This window comes from Nerophis lumbriciformis, linkage group LG18 (genome assembly GCF_033978685.3).
Source record: "Nerophis lumbriciformis linkage group LG18, RoL_Nlum_v2.1, whole genome shotgun sequence".
NCBI classification, from domain to species: Eukaryota; Metazoa; Chordata; class Actinopteri; order Syngnathiformes; family Syngnathidae; genus Nerophis; species Nerophis lumbriciformis.
The window spans coordinates 31,865,001-31,886,925 of record NC_084565.2 but is presented as its reverse complement, the minus strand read 5'-3'; the positions used below and the strand labels follow the sequence as shown (position 1 = coordinate 31,886,925).

Here is a 21,925-nt window from a genome sequence, read left to right as displayed (position 1 = left end):
AATCTTGCACGTGGAAAGTTTAAGTGTGAGCTTTAGTTGATATAACACTCCCGTCAGGGGTTGCCGTGCATTCTACGGCGGGGGTGCAGGAGGCGAGCCTCAGCCAGTGCGTCTTTTGTAGCCGTTTTATGATCGCTCAGCACAAGAAATACGTTACACACATACAGTTGTTGACAAAATACACTGTACATTATATACCTCAGCTAACTAAACTATGGAAATGTATAATATAGTTCATATAGCAATACGGTCTCACTGCACAGCAGGCCAGCAGTTAGCCGAGTCCGTCCATGTTGATGCACTGAGTGACGTGCCTCGACTGGCTGCTGTTCACCGCACCGTCTCTTCTCAGTATTTGAACGGCAAATGTGAAAATTCAGCGATTTTGAATAAAAATAATCTAAAACTGGTGAAGTTAAATGGAAAATAACTTTATAGTATAATCACTGGATACATTTAACAATTTAATATATATTTTTTTCTTTTTAATTTTTTTCTTTCCATAATGGCAGGTGAGGCCCCGCCTCACCTGCCTCTAGTGACTGCACGTCACTGCTAGTAACACATCGGCGTTCTTTAGTATCAGCCGTAAAAGCTAACTACGGCAAGAGATAAGGTAGCTTTTACAACGTCACGAAATGCGTTTGAGTTTGTAATGCACAACACTGCGATAGGACACCAATCTGTTTTGACTGAAAAACATGAACAATCATATTACAGTATCTGTAAAGTATTAGCCCACATAGAGATGGGCGATAAGGCCTTTTTTTAATATCTCGATATTTTTAGGCCATATTGCGATACACGATATATATCTCGATATTTTGCCTTAGCCTTGAATGAACACTTGATACATATAATCACAGCAGTATGATGATTCTATGTGTCTACATTAAAACATTCTTCTTCATACTGCATTAATATATGCTCATTTTAAACTTTCAGGCAGAGAAGGAAATCACAACTTAGGCAATTTACCAATACTGTATTTATTAAACTGTTACTAAGCAGTGGCACAAACATTTGATTCATGTCATTTCCAAAACAGAAAGTGCAAGATTGTCAGAGACCTTTTAAAACAAGCTATTAGTGCACTTTTGTGCATGATGTCACTAAGATGACTTATCAAAACAACACTAAATTAAAGTGCACTTTTTGTACAGAACGCCACTACAATAGTTTAAAACATGATATTTCAATAAGTGTCAAATAAAAATGAGCTGCATAATAGGAAATCAAATAGTGTTCGTCCTTCGCTATGTGGTGGGTTCCTGCGGACTTTTTGATTGATTGAAACTTTTATTAGTACATTGCACAGTGAAGTACATATTCCGTACAATTCACCACTAAATGGTAACACCCGAATAAGTTTTCAACTTGTTTAAGTCGGGGTCCACGTAATTACACGTATTCCACGACATTATTTCCTTTTGTTGACTCTTTTTTTCATACGGTGTTGATCTGGAAATGTTTGCCTCGGCATTTTGATGGTGTGGGCGTGTGGCACCGAATAGAGATGATAACATGAGGAGTAAGCACTCTTCATTCTGTAGCAGGTGACTTTTCAAATGATGCTACATATTAGCAGTAATGCTACTTTTTGTAGAAACGCTTTTGCCCCACACTTGACAAATTACGGTTGTCTGTTCGACATATTCCCACTTGAAGCCAAACCACCGCCAGACGATGGACCCCCTGCTGTTTTTCTTGGGAATTAATTATTCCTTCATTTGTTACCAGATTTGCACCTTCTTTCTCTTGTATTACCACTCGCATCACAGCTTATGTTACCCATGCCGCTACTTCTCTGCTGCGCGAGGGCGTATACGTATGTGACGTATGACGTGACAGTATGTGACGTATGTAAGAAGGTGCGCTTGTCTGTCTGTGAGAAGGAGACACAAGACGGAGTGTGAAGAGCCTGTCGTGTAATGCCAGCAGCTTAACGCAACTGCGTGAGAACGTATACTCGAATATCACGATATAGTCATTTTCTATATTGCACAGAGACAAACCCGCGATATATCGCGTATATCGATATATCGCCCAGCTCTAAGCCCACATCATCGATTTGTTTGTACACAGCTAGCCAGACAGTGTATGTATTGTAGTTGTAATAACACACATGGCATGCTGCATGTATCATGATTGATATTAAAGTAGGGCTGGGCGATATGACTAAAAAATGTATCACGATATAAGTGTTTCATATCAGTCGATATCGATAATTATTGATAAAAAAAACAACCTATTCTAAATAAAGACCAGGAGAAAAAAGGCTGAATTTAAATACTTTTATTTTAAATATAAGTAGGTAGCATGTCCTTTGCTAATTGATCCACCACTGCATCCGTTATTTCTTTATAACGTTTTGAATTTTTGTCGTATGGCACTGCTGCCGAGTACCTCTCGATGGTGGTCTGTTGTTGCCGCTTCGGTGCTGTTCCACTTGCACCGGCTGATGTAGATGGTTGTGGCTGTTTGATACTGCTGTACTCCAACGGGTGAGAGTAGGCTCAGGTGGTAAAATAAGTTTGTCGTGTTCCCAGACGGGACGACGACCTTGCAAAGTTTGCAGACAGTATTACTCTGATTCGTATCGGACTTAAAAAATCCAAAATACTGCCAAACTGGTGACGTGACGTTTCCTTTTTTATTTACAATTTCCTCTCGTGCTGCCGCACTCATATTCCCGTTTTGTTTCACTCCTCGTCGTCAGCTCGCCGTTGTTGCTTTTTTTTCTTTTTTTCCTGTTAGCATTTCCCAGAATGCCTTGCGGTTCAGGCTCGGCCGTGATAGGTTGAGAGGCCAAAGCCCTTCCCCTGCCTACACTCCCCAGAATGCCGTGCGGTTCCGGCTCGGCATTTCTTCCTATTTTTTTCTAACAGAACTCAGTGAAATTATCGAACGTTCTATCGACCCCATTTTCTATTGATATTGATCACATGTCTATCGCGATATATATTATTGTTTTATCGCCCAGCCCTATATTAAAGTGACTAACTCGATGGACAGATGTCCAGCTGGCCGGTTACGTTTCTTGTTGATTTTGGGTAAGCACTCCATTTATGTCAAAATACCTTTGCTCCAAGTTCCAAATTTATAGCGTCAAAACTGCTTTCACCTCACTGTCCCGGCTTCTGTCTGCTCCAATGTCTCACTCTTCCTTTGTGCTCCCTTCTATAAGCAGCATTATATTCAGCTTCAAAAGTATAAGGTTGTGAATCATCATTTGTCCAAAAATAGTCGTTGTCTGTTACCAAGTCTGCCATGATTAGAAAACACACGTCCTCTTTGATTCCGGAAGCAGGAACACATATGTTGCCAGAAGTCAGACGTGCGCTGCTATGGAAACAGAATAAATAATTCCCGGAAATGATTAAAATTTTCATAATACGGTAAATATTGAACATATTACATATTGTTATGAAGATGTCTGTTACTACATTATATATATACTTTCAGTGTGTATATAAAATGTTGATGGAGGGTTTTGAAGTTGTTTTAGAGGGCTTTGAAGGATACAAAGATGACTCCCATTATACGCAACTTTCAAGCGCTTTTTATCATGTTTAAAATCGTTAAAAAAAAAAATAGATGTGTGTTTTTGTCTCTCATAATGATTGTGAACGATAGGGAAAATTCCCCCCAAAAAGTGCAGTTCCCCTTTAAATGTCAAAAACGAATATAATATCCATAAATCCATCCATTTTCTACCGCTTGTCCCCTTTGGGGTGCTGGAGCCTATCTCAGCTGCATTCGGGCTGACTAATTTTAAGAAATGCAGGTTTTGTTTACAAATCCTAAAAATAGTTCCAATGAAACTATAAGTTTCATTTGCATTTCCTGGAGTTTTGGTTGCATTTGAGACTGACCAATAAAAAGGCTCACAAGAGGCTCCACCCGTAATAATAAAGTTGAAATGCAATCAAACCTTCAGGAAACAAACTTCATGGAACGCAAAATACATAGTTTCATGTGAACAAAACCTGCATTTTTTATTTGTAAAAATTTTCCTTTTTTTAAGTTTGTAAATGTGCTTTAGTTTAAATCCATATTTTGCTTGATTGCATGAAACGACACACATTTCCCATCCACAATGTCATTTTTAAGCAGTGAAAATCTCCACAAATATTGGAGTTGAAAGTGTTTGTCAGAGCCAAACCAAGGGAGAACATATTTTAGAGCCATCTGGTTTACTTCTCAAAGGCACTGAATAAAAAAACAGTGATACATACGTTGTTATAAATATTGCAATACTGTACATAAATCATAATTTATCCCTAAATGTAATTTTTTTGTTCCTGTCACTGATCAAACAAATACATGCACATACTGTACATGGACAATAAAGACACCTGTTCCAGAAAAGCACATTCAAATACACACAAATGTGCACACTTATACACTCTATAATTCAACATAAGAGGGAATTTCAGCATCCTATCGCGCAGTGAGAAATCTGACAGGTCAGTCGGAGGCTCTGAGAAATAGATTATTTTCTCCTCTCTGTAGACGATCTTATCCTGTAGAGATGAAAACGATCCAAAGTTGAGCGCACAGGTCTGTAGTGGACTGATATTTTTTTTATTTTTCTCCGCCGATCAGTGTGAGTGTGAGGGGGATATATTTACACTGCCACATGGCGAGTGGCCACTGAGTGGGCAGGTAGTTGTTGAGCCTGTTCCTATTGGGGAAATTTGTGGGAACTAAGAGTTGTGAGGGTGTTTGTTGCTCTAACAACCTGATACCAGTATCTTGCAGCAGTCTCAAATCAAAAATTGTATTGTTAAAGTTAAATGGCCACAAGTAGTAAAACATTGAAGGTAAAACTTCTGTTTTTGTCTACTTAGGCAAGGCTAAAGCTCTGCTTAAAATATCCTTATTGTTGTATTTTTACTAATGTGATTACTTCTCAGGGGCCCACTCAATGTATTGGAAGTTTATTGTCCAACATCCAGCCTTAATGCTAGAATTTGGACAGTTTAAAGATATTTTTTGTAAACCCAATTGGGAATGTCTGTAGTTTTAATGTGAAAGAGCTGTGTTTTTCCACACTTGTTTTAGACTGAGTGTTTGTCTCTAAGAAGCACAATTGTACACTTTATGTACTTTTACACATACAGTGCATCCGGAAAGTATTCACAGCGCTTCACTTTTTTCTAGAGATGTCCGATAATGGCTTTTTTGACGATATCCGATATTCCGATATTGTCCAACTCTTAATTACCGATTCCAATATCAACCGATACCGATATATACAGTCGTGGAATTAACACATTGTTATGCCTAATTTTGTTGTGATGCCCCGCTGGATGCATTAAACCAGGGGTGCTCACACTTTTTCTGCAGGCGAGCTACTTTTCAATTGATCAAGTCGTGGGGATCTACCTCATTCATATATATAATTTACATTTACTTATTTATGAAATATATGTTTTTGTTAACAAGTTAAAGGTGTTTAATGATAATGCAAGCATGTTTAACACATATAGTTAATATTGTTAAAAAAATTAAAGGTGTTTAATGATAATACAAGCATGTTTAATACATATAGTTAATATTGTTAACAAGTTAAAGGTGTTTAATGATAATACAAGCATGTTTAACACATCATTAATATTGTTAAAAAATTAAAGGTGTTTAATGATAATACAAGAATGTTTAATACATATAGTTAATATTGTTAACAAGTTAAAGGTGTTTAATGATAATGCAAGCATGTTTAACACATATAGTTAATATTGTTAAAAAATTAAAGGTGTTTAATGATAATACAAGTATGTTTAATACATATAGTTAATATTGTTAACAAGTAAAGGGTGTTTAAAGATAATGCAAGCATGTTTAACACATATAGTTAATATTGTTAAAAAATTAAAGGTGTTTAATAATACAAGCATGTTTAATACATATAGTTAATATTGTTAACAACTTAAAGGTGTTTAAAGATAATACAAGCATGTTTAACACATATAGTTAATATTGTTAATAAGTTAAAGGTGTTTAAAGATAATACAAGCATGTTTAACACATATAGATTCCTTTCTTTCATGAAGACAAGAATATAAGTTGGTGTATTACCTGATTCTGATGACTTGCATTTATAGGAATCAGACAGTGGTGCTGATAAGGTCCGCATTTTCGAATGGAGGAGAAAAAAAGTCCTCCTTTCTGTCCAATACCACATGAAAGTGGTTGGTTTTTGGCATCTTATTTGTCCAGCTTCCGTACTCCTTTGTATGCACTTTACAAGAAATACATTGTCGGCAAACTCCGTAGCTTGCTAGCTTGTGCACGCCAGCTTTCTGAGACTCTTGTTTTGTTAGCGCAACTGTGCAACTGTGCAGTCGGTCTTTGGAGTTTTGACGACAGGTACGGCGCCAGTCTGTTGAAATAAAGTGTTTCTCGCCTTCCAGTCGGTAATTTTAATGAGCTGGAAGCAGCCAGCGTCATCTCAGAAGACCCTCGGCTGCCGTGAATGTCAATCAAGTGACGAAAGTGACGTCATAGTGAAGATTTATGATCGCTCATTTTTAGGACTATTTTTTAATGCCTGGCTGGTGATCGACTGACATACCCTCCGAGATCGACCGGTAGCTCGCGATCGACGTAATGAGCACCCCTGCATTAAACAATCAACTCAAGTTATGGAAAAAAATGCCAACATGGCTCTGCCATATTTATTATTGAAGACACAAAGTGCATTATTTTTTTTAACATGCCTCAAAACAGCAGCTTGGAATTTGGGGGGGGGTAAGGGGTAGTGGGGGGTGTATATTGTAGCGTCCCGGAAGAGTTAGTGCTGCAAGGGGTTCTGGGTATTTGTTCTGTTGTGTTTATGTTGTGTTACAGTGCGGATGCTCTCCCGAAATGTGTTTGTCATTCTTGTTTGGTGTGGGTTCACAGTGTGCCGCATATTTGTAACAGTGTTAAAGTTGTTTATACGGCCACCCTCAGTGTGACCTGTATGGCTGTTGACCAAGTATGCATGCATTCACTCGTGTGTGTGAAAAGCCATAGATATTATGTGACTGGGCCGCAACGCAAAGGCAGTGCCTTAAGGCACGCCCCCAATATTGTTGTCTGGGTGGAAATCGGGAGAATTTCGGGAGAATGGTTGCCCCGATGTTCGGGAGGGGCACTGAAATTCGAGAGTCTCCCGGGAAAATCGGGAGGGTTGGAAAGTAAGACTGGGAGACGCAACTTCTCTGTACTTCTCCCTACGTCCGTGTACCACTCCGTACAGCGGCGTTTTAAAAAGTCATACATTTTACTTTTTGAAACCGATACCGATAATTTCCGATATTACATTTTAAAGCATTTATCGGCCGATAATATCGGCAGTCTGATATTATCGGACATCTCTAGTAAGAATGATAATATGTGAGACAATGGAGGCTCCATTAAATCTCTACTGTAAAAGTCTCTAGGGACACTGATGACCTCTTCCAAGTTACTGGTGAATATTTGCTTTTTGCATTCATTTGTTTGCAGGGCGGGGTAGTCAGCTCACATCACAATGGCCAAATGGAGATGGAGCTTGAGGAGTAACGATGCCAAGAGTGAACTCATGCGCTCAGAGTTGTTCACTTGGGATCAGATTAACTCTCATGTCCTTTCCTTACTGCAAAACACTGCATCGAGCCCGTAACTCAGCTGACCAAGTTTCCTTGAGAGTTGTCTTTTTGCCTGGCAATAAGATGCCGCAGGAATCCTGGAATGACTTGTCAGGAAAGTTCAGTAGCATAGATGAGAGAGAGAGAAGGTTCAAGTAGAGTTCTTTGATTGTGTAACGAGAGCAGGCTTTTTGTGCGGCTTCATCTTTGTTTCTCAGGCTCATGTGGGCTGACCTCTTGCTGTAAAGGTGGATTATTTTCGACGCACTGTGTACCTTTTTTGTTGCATATTAGCCGCTGAAGTTTTGTTTGGCCCTGGCAGTGAATGCATTTCCCGTTGCTGTGCTCGGATTGTGTTTGGCACATCAAGGCTGGTGAAGCCAGGGTTACACTGCCAGGATTTTTTAGTGCAGGATATGCTCACAATAGAGCTTTTCAGGGTCTCAAATATGCTTGCACCGAAGCTTATTATGTGAATATACTTTAATTTCACTGAGAAACCTAACCTTGCCTTTTTGTAGGCGCTTGCAATTTGCCTTGAAACATACAGTAGGTTCTTTCATTGCTGTTGTCTGTATGTCTACCCAATTGGGTTTCTAGCCTGCTGTCAGTTTCGCCTATCAGCGGCTGTAAACATGTCATTTTATTACGTCTTAGTTCAGGGAAATATTTGAATCTTGAACTTACTAGGCTCAAGCATGATTGTAAGAGGTACACAACTTACGAACGTGGACCCCGACTTAAACAAGTTGAAAAACTTATTCGGGTGTTACCATTTAGTGGTCAATTGTACGGAATATGTACTGTACTGTGCAATCTACTAATAAAAGTTTCAATCAATCAATCAATCAAAAACTGTATATGTCACAGGTCAGATGACATACCTGCCCGAGACGCGGGAGCGTCTGGAAATCAATCGGCATCGAGCCAGCTTAGCAAACTTTAACAAATAAAAAAAATCAGCAACTGCCCCATATAACTCAATAATTGTTTGAATGCTCCAAAGCATTCATTCCAACTTCAAACTGTTCAGCCTATCCGGGAATCGCGGGCTTTCCCTTGACAAATTCCAAAAATTCCCAGATTTCCCAGAATTCCAGGTTTTCCGGGACATTTTTCCCATTCAAAATGAATTGATCATTTTTCAAACTTCCACCATTCCCACATTTTTCAACCTATTCAAACCATTCAATCTTCAACACATTCTACCATTCTGGAAATTCCAACTTCCCCTTTTCCAAGTTCAAAAAAATTCCAGGATTTTCCAGAATTCCTGCTTTTCCAAAACCCTATTTCCACCCTTTTTTCTGGCGACTACTCCTTCCACATGTTTCACCCTCAAAACATTCCTCTTAATCAGGACAAAAAAACTAAGTTGTTTTTTGAACTGGAAAAATTCCCGATTTTCCCGAAATTCCAGGAATTTCGTAATACAATTTCTCAATTTAACATGTTACTACTTCAACATTTCTCCACCGATTTGAAAAATTCCAACACCAACCATTTCAACTCGTTCTGACCATTCAAGTTTTTTTTTTACCATTTTCCAAAAAATTCCCGCTTTTCCCGAAAGTCCCAATTTTTTCCGAAATTCCCATCAAAATCAATGGGACATTCTTCAAAGTTCAACAACTTCCACATTCTTCAACCCATTCAAACCATTCCACCTTCAAAACATTCCACCATTCTGGAAATACAAACTACCCTTTTTCCTAGTTCAAAAAAATTCACGATTTTCACGAAATTCCCTAATACCATTTACTACTTCAACATTTCTTGCCCGATTTAAACAATTCTAGCACCAACCAATTCAGCTCATTTAGGACATTCATGCTCCTCATCATTTTCCAAAAATTCCGCTTTTCCCAAAATTCCCAATTTTCCAGGAAGTTCCCATTGAAATGAATGGGACATTTTTTCAAGTTGCACAATCCCCACATTTTTCAACCTTTTCAAACCATTCCAACATTCAAACTATTCTTAAATTCATACTACATTCTGTCAGAATTTCACTTCAACTTCAGCATTGGAGCATTCACACGCAATTATTTCAGGAATTGCCTCTTCTAGTTACAAATGATATTCAAGGCGACATTGCATTATTAGGATACATTGCATTAACCATTCTTACTAGAGGTGTCAGATTACCACCAAAAGTAGCAATAATTTTACTGGACATGATTAAAAAGAAACAGCTTTAACTATTAAACCATGCCAGCACACAATAATCGGTGTCTTTTCTACCGAGATCCTGACTGAAGTTACAAATCTCCCAGATTTTGCTGTTGTTGTATGCATATAAATTATTGCAGCTTTTGCCCGGAGAGGATGAAAAGATGACAAGGAGATGGTCGATCAACCATCAATTAAAACAGGAGTCATCAACATTTTTTGCACCAGAGACCGATTTTTAAGGTATTATTTGCACGGGCCGGCCTTCCATGTGTGGCAGATAAATACAACAAAATTAAGTGCAAGAAAAATACATAACGCTGAACTCGTGGGAGCCCTGGGTTTGTTTCTTTGTGATTAGATATTCCTCGGCAGGTTGATGGTACTAGATCTGCTATATACACTCAACTTGGCTTGGGCGATAAATGTATTTTATTGATAAATTAAAATTAAAATGAACAATTAAAAACATTACAAATAAATATTTTTCTCTGGTTGCTCCGGCATATATTGTGCCCCAGGAGCTTCCGTAGCTTCCGCCCTCCTGCTTATTCCTTAGGGAGATTCACACACATATAGCACAACATAGCTAATACTAACGCAAACGAGAGAACGTTTGTTCTCAAGAAAAGAAAATGGTTGTCAGTGGTTCGGTTTTCCGGCAACAGGCGTGGAACAGGTGACTGCACGCTGCAAGCTAGCACTCCTGAATTTTAAACAAATGGGTGGATCCAAACAAATAGCGACTGTAATTATACGAAGTACAATAGTCGATACTACAACGATTAAATCAATATTTTTTGTTATCAAAACATATTTTGTCTTTTTTATTCTCTTTAAACTCAGTAAATATATACCTGGACACAGGAGGATTTTAAGTATGACCCTGTAACTACTTGGTATTGGATCCATACCCAAATTTGTAGTATCACTTAAAACGTATGTAAAGTATCCAAACAACAGAAGAATGAGTGCTTATTTCATTTCAACATTATTACACTTTTTACATTATATGTACATTTACATTTACATTTATTACTTATTACATATTACATTTTAGATAGAACATTTTAAAACAGAAAATAATCAGATATTAACAGTAAATGAACAAGTAGATTAAAAATCCATTCATCCATTTTCTACCGCTTGTCCCTCATAATGTTGACAAAATAATACATTCTGAAATGACACAATATGTTACTACATACGTCAGCAGCAAAATTAGGAGCCTTCGTAACCCATTTGCTTACTTACTACTAAAAGAGGAGTTGGTTAGTATGTTCACCATGTTATTTAATGCTAAAATTGTTCTTTGATTGCAAAAAGAAATGAAGATTTAATGTATAACAAGATTTTCTGTTAAAATTAAGCCAATAAAGATTTTTTGTGGCCCCCTTTATTTCGAAACGTGTCATAATATATTTTGGTACCAGTACCAACTCTAGTTTGTATTTTATTGTACCTACTCAGTGGCCTAGTGGTTGGAGTGTCTGCCCTGAGATCGGTAGGTTGTGAGTTCAAACCCCGGCCGAGTCATACCAAAGACTATAAAAATGGGACCCGTTACCTCCCTGCTTGGCACTCAGCATCAAGGGTTGGAATTGGGGGTTAAATCATCAAAAATTATTCCCGGGCATGGCCACCACTGCTGCCCACTGCTCCCCTCACCTCCCAGGGGGTGATCAAGGGTGATGGGTCAAATGCAGAGAATAATTTCGCCACACCTAGTGTGTGCCTGAAAATCATTTGTACTTTAACTTTTTAACTTTTTATTGATCTGGACCAGTGGTTGGGCACCATTGACCTAAAGAGGACCTTCTATGCAAAACTAACTTTATTTACCTATTGGTACTTATTTTTGTGTATTTGTGTATCATGACAAGAGTATTTTTTACAAAACAATCTTGCCTGCCTTCATAGTTCTTCCAAAAGAGCTTTTTGGAATTTTCCCCATTTGTGACGTCAGCAGATATCTCCATATATGGTAAAAGACCCAAAGAGCTTTGCGCGAGTCCGCCACTGTTGCCATTTCTAATACAAAGTAGCATATAGTTTTTACTTATGTTTGTCAGACTCAATATGGAAGCGCTAAAATCTACAACAGGGCTGACGGGGAGAAGACGCAGTCAAAGTGGAGGCACGCACTATAAATAAGACCACCCACAAAACGACGCATTCTGAAGAGACGGTCAGAACGCGGCTTGAAGACGGTCTGTAAAACAATCAATGCAAGATTTTGACTAAAGACCCACCATTACATGTTATGTAGACCACAAGAAAGTGTTGTAAACGTTGAAAACAAATCACAATATGACCCATTTTTAAAAAGGAAACAACCACGCCAAAACAACATCCACAGCAGTCTCCCAGCAAGCACGCCAAGTGGCTGTTTCCCATAGCATCTCCCCCTCTGTTTTTACTTTGCTCATCAGTCAAGACGCATTTACGGACTCTCAGACTGTCAGAAAAAAAAAAAAACTTCTCATGCAGGAAACAATAAACACAAATGTGAATATTTTCAAAAATGCTCATTTCCTTCACACCAGTGTTAAAAGAAAGTTCATTGACACTAGTGGTGTTTTAAAAAATGCTAACACTTTAGTATGGGGAACATATTCACCATTAATTATTTGCTTATTAACATGCAAATTAGTAACACATTGGCCCTTACTTAGTCATTATTAAGTACTTATTAATACCTTCTTCTGCATGGCCTTATTATACAACAACCCTAACCCCAACCCTAACCCCTAAAACTAAACCTAATCAAATAACTCTAAATTAAGTCATTGTTACTTATGATATGTTCTCCGAGTGTCCAAATAACTCTTAATTAAGTCTTTGTTACTTAGAATATGTTCCCCATACTAAAGTGTTACCAAAAAAATGTATATCCACATAAAAACACAATCACTGGCTGCCATGCACAGAAAAAGCAACCAGAGATGAATTTCCATCCATCCATCGACCGGAATTTGCGTGTATGTGAAATTGGGGGTGATTAGGTCGTCAATTAATCCTGTTTGGTCCACCATCTGAAGTGTGTTTTTCATTTTGGCACCCTGTGCAATTGAGTTTGTCACCCCTGATCTAATTGATTCCTGCTGCCGGATATTAATGATAATCATCAGCTTAACAAAGTCCACAGAGTCAAAGCCAAAAGGTGCGCAGGCTCAAGCACTAGCAGTTGTTGTTTATGATAACCGCTACCTTGCACAACAAAATAATTCATAATAAATTCAGGAAAGTTGCAGAAATGCAGTGTTGTGTCATGAAATGATGGCATACTCCAAGTGAAGGGAGGGGTAATCAACACCAAAGCCCAGTTTGGTGGAACAAGCCCAGCGAGAGCTTATCAGTCTTGAAAATGGATCTTGCAAGTACTTGAGTTTGACTTCAGAAAGTTGTTTGAACCGCCTGAATTTTATACTCTTCATGTTCTATTTGGCGTCAACCAGCGTTCTGCAGCATGTGTTTGGTGCTGCTCTCGTCGTGTATTTGGCCCTTGCTAAAGAAAACACCAGCCACAGAGTCCAACAGGAAATACTCCCACATCTGGAGCTGGTTCAGCGCATCAACATGAAGACGTGGTCGTGATGGGGGAGTCAGTGCATGCCCCTCCAACCTCCAGGCCACCGTCCACAGCTGTCTGCGCCCCTGCCCTCCACTTGTGTTGCTCTTCCTGTGTCCTTTCATAGGAGTCTGGGTTGCTCTGTATAAATAATCAGCAAACAGCTCAGGTTTTTACGCGTATTAGTCACACTCTTATTAGCGCACCTCATTGTTGACTCATGTGTGTGTACAGTATGTGTGTGTGTGTGTGTGGAGCGCGAGGCTCAGTGTGATAGTTGACAAAAGAGGTTGTCTATTTATACTGATACCACATTCCGCTGTTCCCATCAGGATGAATTACCAGATTTATGTCCTTTCCGTCTTTGTGCATCATTGTTTGTTTGTAGCCACTTTGTGGATTTTGCATTATGTTGTGCTTGCATTATGTATCTTCAATCCCACTATCCCTCCTCAGGCCGTGTGACCCCCGAGCAGCTTTGCTCCTACGCGCAGCTGTTCCGACACAATTTCGGGGCGCTAGAGAGTCACTGTGGAGTGCTCCAGCTGGGCCTGGCTACGGCGCAGACCCTCCGACATCCCCTCCTGCCCCGCTGGGATGCCTGCCTGGCCTTTGAGAGGCTGCTGCTGCAGGTCAGTGATCAACTTTGGCCAAAAGCAAATAAAGTCATGTGTATAAATGAGGACACATTCTATTATTGTGTTGCACGCTATGGGTTGTGGTCAAAATGCTTTTCCTTTGCCAAGGATATTCTCAATGTTTTGTTACCATCCATACATCCATTTTCTACCGCTTGTCATGTGTAACAAAGTTATAGAAGTATGGTACCATTTGATTACATGTGAATTGGTACCTATAAAAGTACAGAATGTTCTACTCATCACTACGGGTTTATGTTAGTGGATACACAGGACCTCACCTGCCATCATGGAAAGAAAAAAAATATAAAAAGAAAATAAATAAATTAAATTGTTATATGTATTCAGTGATTATACTATAAAGTTATTTTCCATTTAACGTCACCAGTTTTAGATTATTTTTATTCAAAATCGCAGAATTTTCACATTTGCCGTTCAAATACTGAGAAGAGACGGTGCGGTGATCAGCAGCCAGTTGAGGCACGTCACTCAGTTGTGCCTCAACATGGATTGCGGACTCGGCTAACTGCTGGCCTGCTGTGCAGTGAGACTGTATTGCTATATGAACTAAATTATACATTTCCAAAGTTTAGTTAGCTGAGGTATATAATGTACAGTGTATTTTGTCAACAACTGTATGTGTGTAACGTATTTCTTGTGCTGAGCAATCGTAAAACTGCTGCGAAGACGCACTGTGTGAGGCTCGCAGTAATCCCGCCTCCTGGTGACGGTTAATGCAACCCCGCCGCAGAATGCACCCCCCGACGGGAGCGCCACACCAACCAAAGCCCACACCCAAACCCTCCACGTGCAAGACCGAATCCACCCAAAAAAAGTCAATTAACAAGAAGCCAAAAAGTGCAAAAACAACAATGCTCGCGCCGGAGGAGCCGAGAACGACTGCAGGGACACAACATTAGGTACACCTGCAGACTGCAGCACGGATTTCATATTTCATTCATTCACAACTCCTCCAACACGAACACCACTGTTCCCGCACTTATAAGTAAAGGTAAGACCATAATAACGTTTTTTTAATTAAATGTGCTTTTTTGTGTGCTACAGTTTGTATGTGTAAAGTTAAAGTTAAGTTAAAGTACCAATGATTGTCACACACACACTAGGTGTGGTGAAATTTGTCCTCTGCATTTGACCCATCCCTTGATCACCCCCTGGGAGGTGAGGGGAGCAGTGGGCAGCAGCGCCTCCGCGCCCGGGAATCATTTTTGGTGATTTAACCCCCAATTCCAACCCTTGATGCTGAGTGCCAAGCAGGGAAGAATGCTGGTATGAGCTTTTAAACATAACCCGTTAACTGCTGCCAATCAAATGATGATTAAGATGCTCTTTATGGTTCATATGTTTGTAAATCTGACTGTGATGAAGTCAGTGCCTCACCAGCCATCAACCTCACCGCACGTCACTGCACAGTAGTGAAGACAGACTTCGGTAGGTACCTATAAGTACAGAATATTCTACCCATCACTATGATTTTACATTCATCCTTACTCTGTAGTCGAGATGCAATCTGTCCGTACATATAAAAGTACACAATTTCCTACACATCCCTGCCGGCAAAGGGTGCATATCTTGACACATTTTCACCTTTTTGTCAACCGGAATTGTAGAATTGCACCATTGAGTGTCCTCATTTTTTCACATGACTAGAAGTGTTCCTGGTATATGTATTAGACTGGACCCTATATGATTGAAAATTCAATTTGTTTGGATTTGGAAAATATGCAATCATTCTTATAGCTCATGGACGTTAAAAAGAAGTGACCACTTTGATTAAGGCCCTTTCTACACTAAGCCGGCAAAGGTTATCCAGGGTATATCTCACCTAACCTTATCCCTGTCCACACACACACACAATGCCACCGTTTAAGACCCCCTCCCCCTCCGTCCGCCGGCGCAAGGCAACCGAGTATGCATGCATGAAAAAAATCCACGCGTCATAGTCACCTCTGACCTGGAAGTGTATTCTTACCCTGTGCTTCAATGTAGACTATTGCCACATTTATTTGAACAGTAAAACTTGCTTGCCTCACTATCAGCAGCTGTTAGACTATTGTAGTGAATCACACCTGAGCCATCATACATGAATCATATCTTTAATGGATGTGTGAACGTAAACAATGTGATAAAGAACATTTTACAACAATCAATCTAGGGATCTAGATATCTGGTCAGGACACTGCTTGTAGGCTGAAATTGGCGGTCGTACTTGACGGCCGCAACGACTTCATCACTTCACAATAGTTATGGAGTACAAAACTAGACGTTGAGTAATTGCTCGACATACATGGCGGACAATAACTCATACAGTCTGCTTTGCCAGTCCAAATGCATTCGCTGTTATCCGTCGTCTTCCCTCGTCCACGGGAGCCCGCATTCTCGTTCTCTCCCCTTTCGACAAAGGGACAAAGTTTTTCGCTAAGTAGAATCACAGCTGACCTGGACATTCCAAAGTTCTCTTGCCGTTCCGGTGGCACAACACACTCGTTGACAAACATATCCCACTAGGCTGCTGTTCTTCCAGGCCTTATCCAAAACCGTCTGAGATGTGTTGTATCCTAAATAGCTGCAATCGCGCGTTTCCTTCTCTTAAGGTATTCATGTGTGATTTCCACAAGCGTCTGCACATGTAGAAGAAGGAGAAACACAGGCATGTCTGGATGATTCGCCGCCATCTTTTCAGTGGTTACCGTATTTTTCGGAGTATAAGTCGCACCGGAGTATAAGTCGCACCTGCCAAAAATGCACAATAAAAAAGGAAAAAAACATATATAAGTCGCACTGGAGCCCGGCCAAACTATGAAAAAAACTACGACTTATAGTCCAAAAAATACGGTACCTCCGAGTTACGAAACCGCTTGTGTGGGGCGCAGTCTTTCTGGCGTCACTTCCCCTCCGAACTCAGTTTGTAAACGAACGATGAATCCAAAAGCTAAGAACCTGAGATTCAGAAAATACACGGCGCACTTACCCGTGTTAAAAATTATCCAGGGAGGGGAACTTTAAACGATGGGTTAGTGTTGCTGACACGGGACTTAGGCTAAATAATTATTTGTTTAGGGAGTTATCCGGCTTAATGTAGACAGGGCCCAAGATGTAAAACTTAGCTTGGATAAGAACTGAGAATAGTTGCACTGCAAAGGTGAGTGGGGTCGAAATTGCACGTCACACACTTCACAAATTGAATTCCAGTACATGCGGTTTGTATTTTAGAGACCTATTTTCCACCAGATTTTGTGAGAATTCCAATTTGTATGGCTTTTAAGACCAGCATGTTTCAGTGTGGCGGTAAGTAAACAAGACTGAGGTTAAACAGTCATAGTGGTAATTATCTCGGCAATTACCCATTTGCACCTTTTTCCTTGGGTAAATATTTTGTTGCCTTGGACTTGGCAGGTAAATGTAAAGGTAAGCATGCGTCTGTGGTGTCTAGAATGTTCTGTTACAGTGAAAATAAATGCCGATTCCTCTCCTCATAAACAAAGTTGGTCAGTCCGTGTTTGGAGGGAAAACTTTCAGGTTCAGTAAACACTGGAGGGTAAAAAAAAAAAGAAAGAGCGAGACTGTCGTGATGTTTAGAAGGGATTAGTTTATCAGGGCAGACAGAGGCGGATGTATATGTATATGTATATGTGTATATGTGTTAGAGTGTGCGAAGGTCAGGGGTCATGTCTGATAGAAAGACTGACACAGATGGGAGCATTAGAATTTAATTATGCAATTTAAGAAGTGTCCATTATGGCTTGTTAATCCCATAATCTGCACTCATTTCATCACACAACGCTGCATTTCTGCCACTTCCCTGACTTTTGTATTGTGCAAGGTGGTGGTCATCATTCATAACTGGCATTCATTATTTTACAGTTGCAGGTACATGTACTTATGCTTGAGCAAACATACCTTTGGCATGTGGAATTTTCTGGTTATTTATGTGCTGCGTTGTGATTATCATTAATAATTAGCAGGAAGAGCGAATGGATTTGATTATACAAAACATTTAGATTATTGTACCGTATTTTCCGGACCATAGGGCGCACCGGATTATAAGGCGCACTGCTGATGAGCGGGTCTATTCAGGTCTTTTTTCATACAAAAGGCACGCCGGATTATAAGGCGCATTAAAGGGGTCATATTATGATGTTTTTCCTGAATGTAAAAGACTTCCTTGTGGTTTACATAACATGTAATGGTGGTTCTTTGGTCAAAATGTTGCATACATTATGTTTTACAGACCATCTTCGAGTCGTTTTCTGACAGTTGCTTCCGGATGCGCCGTTTTTTCTTATTTACGTGGCTCACCTTCGACGGCGTATTCTCCCCGTCATCTTTGTTGTAGCTGTGTACCGTGCAAGGACGGGAGTGGAAGAAGTGTCAAAAGATGGAGCTAACTGTTTTAATGGCATTCAGACTTTACTTAAAGGGGAACATTATCACCAGACCTATGTAAGCGTCAATATATACCTTGATGTTGCAGAAAAAAGACCATATATTTTTTAACCGACCACGACGTGACGTCACATCGGGAAGCAATCCGCCATTTTCTCAAACACATTACAAACACCGAGTCAAATCAGCTCTGTTATTTTCCGTTTTTTTCGACTGTTTTCCGTACCTTGGAGACATCATGCCTCGTCGGTGTGTTGTCGGAGGGTGTAACAAAAGGAACAGGTACGGATTCAAGTTGCACCAGTGGCTCAAAGATGCAAAAGTGGCAAGAAATTGAACGTTTGTTCCGTACACTTTACCGACGAAAGCTATGCTACGACAGAGATGGCAAGAATGTGTGGATATCCTGCGACACTCAAACCAGATGCATTTCCAACTGGACTGGACAGATCAGCTTTCAGGAAAAGAGAGCGGATGAGGGTATGTCTACAGAATATATTAATTGATGAAAACTGGGCTGTCTGCACTCTCAAAGTGCATGTTGTTGCCAAATGTATTTCATATGCTGTAAACCTAGTTCATAGTTGTTAGTTTCCTTTAATGCCAAACAAACACATACCAATCGTTGGTTAGAAGGCGATCGCCGAATTCGTCCTCGCTTTCTCCCGTGTCGCTGGCTGTCGTGTCGCTGGCTGTCGTGTCGTTTGCGTCGTTTTCGCTTGCATACGGTTCAAACCGATATGGCTCAATAGCTTCAGTTTCTTCTTCAATTTCGTTTTCGCTACCTGCCTCCACACTACAACCATCCGTTTCAATACATGCGTAATCTGTTGAATCGCTTAAGCCGCTGAAATCCGAGTCTGAATCCGAGCTAATGTCGCTATACCTTGCTGTTCTATGCGCCATGTTTGTTTGTATTGGCATCACTTCTGAAATTGTGATAATGTTCCCCTTTAAATTAACAACGGAGCAGCATCTCCTCATCCGTGGCTCACTAGTGCAACAACGCCGAAAATGTGTCCCGTGGGGTGGGACGGGGCGTGGTTGGGGGCGTGGCTAAAAGGGGAGGAGTATATTTACAGCTAGAATTCACCAAGTCAAGTATTTCATATATATATATATATATATATATATATATATATATATATATATATATATATATATATATATATATATAAAATAAATACTTGAATTTCAGTGTTCATTTATTTACACATATACACACACATTACACTCATCTACTCATTGTTGAGTTAAGGGTTGAATTGTCCATCCTTGTTCTATTCTCTGTCACTATTTTTCGAACCATGCTGAACACCCTCTCTGATGATGCATTGATGTGTGGCACGCACAAAAGTGCTTTCATCAAATGCACTAGATGGCAGTATTGTCCTGTTTAAGAGTGTCCAAAAACATTGCTGTTTACGGCAGACGAACTGCTTTACGGTATACAAAAAAGTGACTGCTGTTGTTGTGTGTTGTTGCCACGCTGGGAGGACGTTAATGAAACTGCCTAGCAATAAACCCACATAAGAAACCAAGAACTCGCCCTCCATCATTCTATAGTCATAACATGATTGGGCAGGTACACTTTTTTATATTGTGGAGGACCTGAGTCCGCCTGAATTTCGGGAGATTTTCGGGAGAAAATTTGTCCCGGGAGGTTTTCGGGAGAGGCGCTGAATTTCGGGAGTCTCCCGGAAAATCCGGGAGGGTTGGCAAGTATGCTAAAACATGTTGATAGATTTTTGAGCGCCGTGTGTAATGTTCTTTATTTTCAATGGAACATTTAAAGTTTCGGTGTTATTTACTGCCGTCATATTGCAGTCCACACGTATCTCTTATGTGTGACTAACATCTACTGGTCACACTTATCATTACACCATGTACCAAATAAAATTGCTGTCAGTGAGCACAACCAGAATTATTCCGTACATTAGGCGCACCGGGTTATAAGGCGCACTGTCGATTTTTGAGAAAATGAAAGGATTGTAAGTGCGTTTTATAGTCCAAAAAATACGGTAGTTGTGCGCTTGTGCCTGAGTAATCGTGCCTGGCCCACAGCGACCTCTTATAACAGTGCTTGAGCCAGTGAAGTTCAATAATTCAAAGATTTCCCAGATCTGAAAGGTGATACAATTTAAAAAAAAAAAACACAAAACACATCCTTGGTCTCCTTTTGCTGTTCACTGTGAAGCTGTAAAGTAAGCAGGACAGATGAGTACTTAGCAACCTAATCAAGTAAATCATGGAAAAATAAAGCAAGCTCGCAGCGGCGCCCCCATGCCAAAACTTAAATTTGAAAACAAGCTCGTAAACCTTCGTCCTCAGCTGGGGCCGTGACTGTTTTTATTAAAACGAGGAGGAAGACTTTCGGGCTTAAAGTTCCAGCATCCATTAACTTCATGGCTCCACTTTGATCCTCTCTCCCATCGCTGTCCGACGGTACCTGAGTGCAACTTTCTCAGCGCTCCTTTTCAGTTTTACGCGGCCTAACTCACCAGACTCTAGTCTCTCTGACAAAGAGAACATTTAGCCTCGGCCTTGTGCATTGCACGCTGTAGCTGTTGGCTGGAGTTCCAACTGACATTCTTCAGGAAAAAGATCTCACAATCAAGCCTTTGGCGTTGTTTGCCATCAAAATGAGTCTCTTTTATTGCGGTGCTACGGAAAATGTGTGTGTGGGTCGCTGTCAGTTTGCATGTGAAGCGGTCACTTTAGCTGAACATGTACGAGGGGCGTGCGGATTGGGGGGATTAACTGCATGACAAAATGCCTTTTAGCGGAGCCCGGCGGTCGCGATGTGTTTGCTCAGCCTGAGTGCGTGAGGGCCGCTGAGGGTGCGACCATCGCCTTCAGGACAGTGGGAGTCCTTTCAGGCCAACCCCACTGCTGTGGTGGACCGGAGGCCGAGAAGTAGGCAGTCGGAGAAAGGCCACTGAGTTCAGGGTTTAGCTTGGTTCCCACCCTTTCCAACAAACATACTTTGCTTCCAAATACTGTGTGAAAACTACTTTGGACTGTTTTCCCCATTTGGCAATGTAATACAGAACCTTGTCCAAAACACAAACCATTCATGGAGGCTGTTCAAGCTCTAATTTGTTCACATTTTGAATTAGCCAACTGACTGACCAATGTGTTTGATCTCTTCATGGGTCAAAAAGGGTGTCTGTCACTTTTAAAAGGTTATTACATTATTTTCATGTTGATTCAATGCCTGATCCAGCCATATTATTGGAACCTTAGACTAGACTTAGACTTAGACTTCCTTTTTATTGTCATTCAAATTTGAACTTTACAGCACAGATAAGAACGAAATTTCGTTACATAAGCTCATGGTAGTGCAGGATAAAAAAGCAATAAGGTGCATATATAAATAATAAATATATATAAATAATATATAAATATATATATAAAATATATAATATATAAATATATATATAAAATAAATAAATATATATAAATATATACTGATTGTTTTGTTGAATTATAGTGGTACCTCGATTTCTGTGGCGCAGCTC

The 21,925-nt window shown here is 40.1% G+C and overlaps 1 protein-coding gene across 1 annotated transcript in view; it reads left to right on the top strand.

The window, feature by feature from the left end:
• Window positions 1-21,925, top strand: part of scfd2 (sec1 family domain containing 2) — a 371,555-nt gene that overhangs the window by 66,422 nt on the left and 283,208 nt on the right. The window contains exon 5 of the mRNA XM_061978092.1: window positions 13,819-13,994. Coding sequence (XP_061834076.1) covers window positions 13,819-13,994 — 176 coding nt within the window. The remainder of the gene's footprint in view (window positions 1-13,818; window positions 13,995-21,925) is intronic.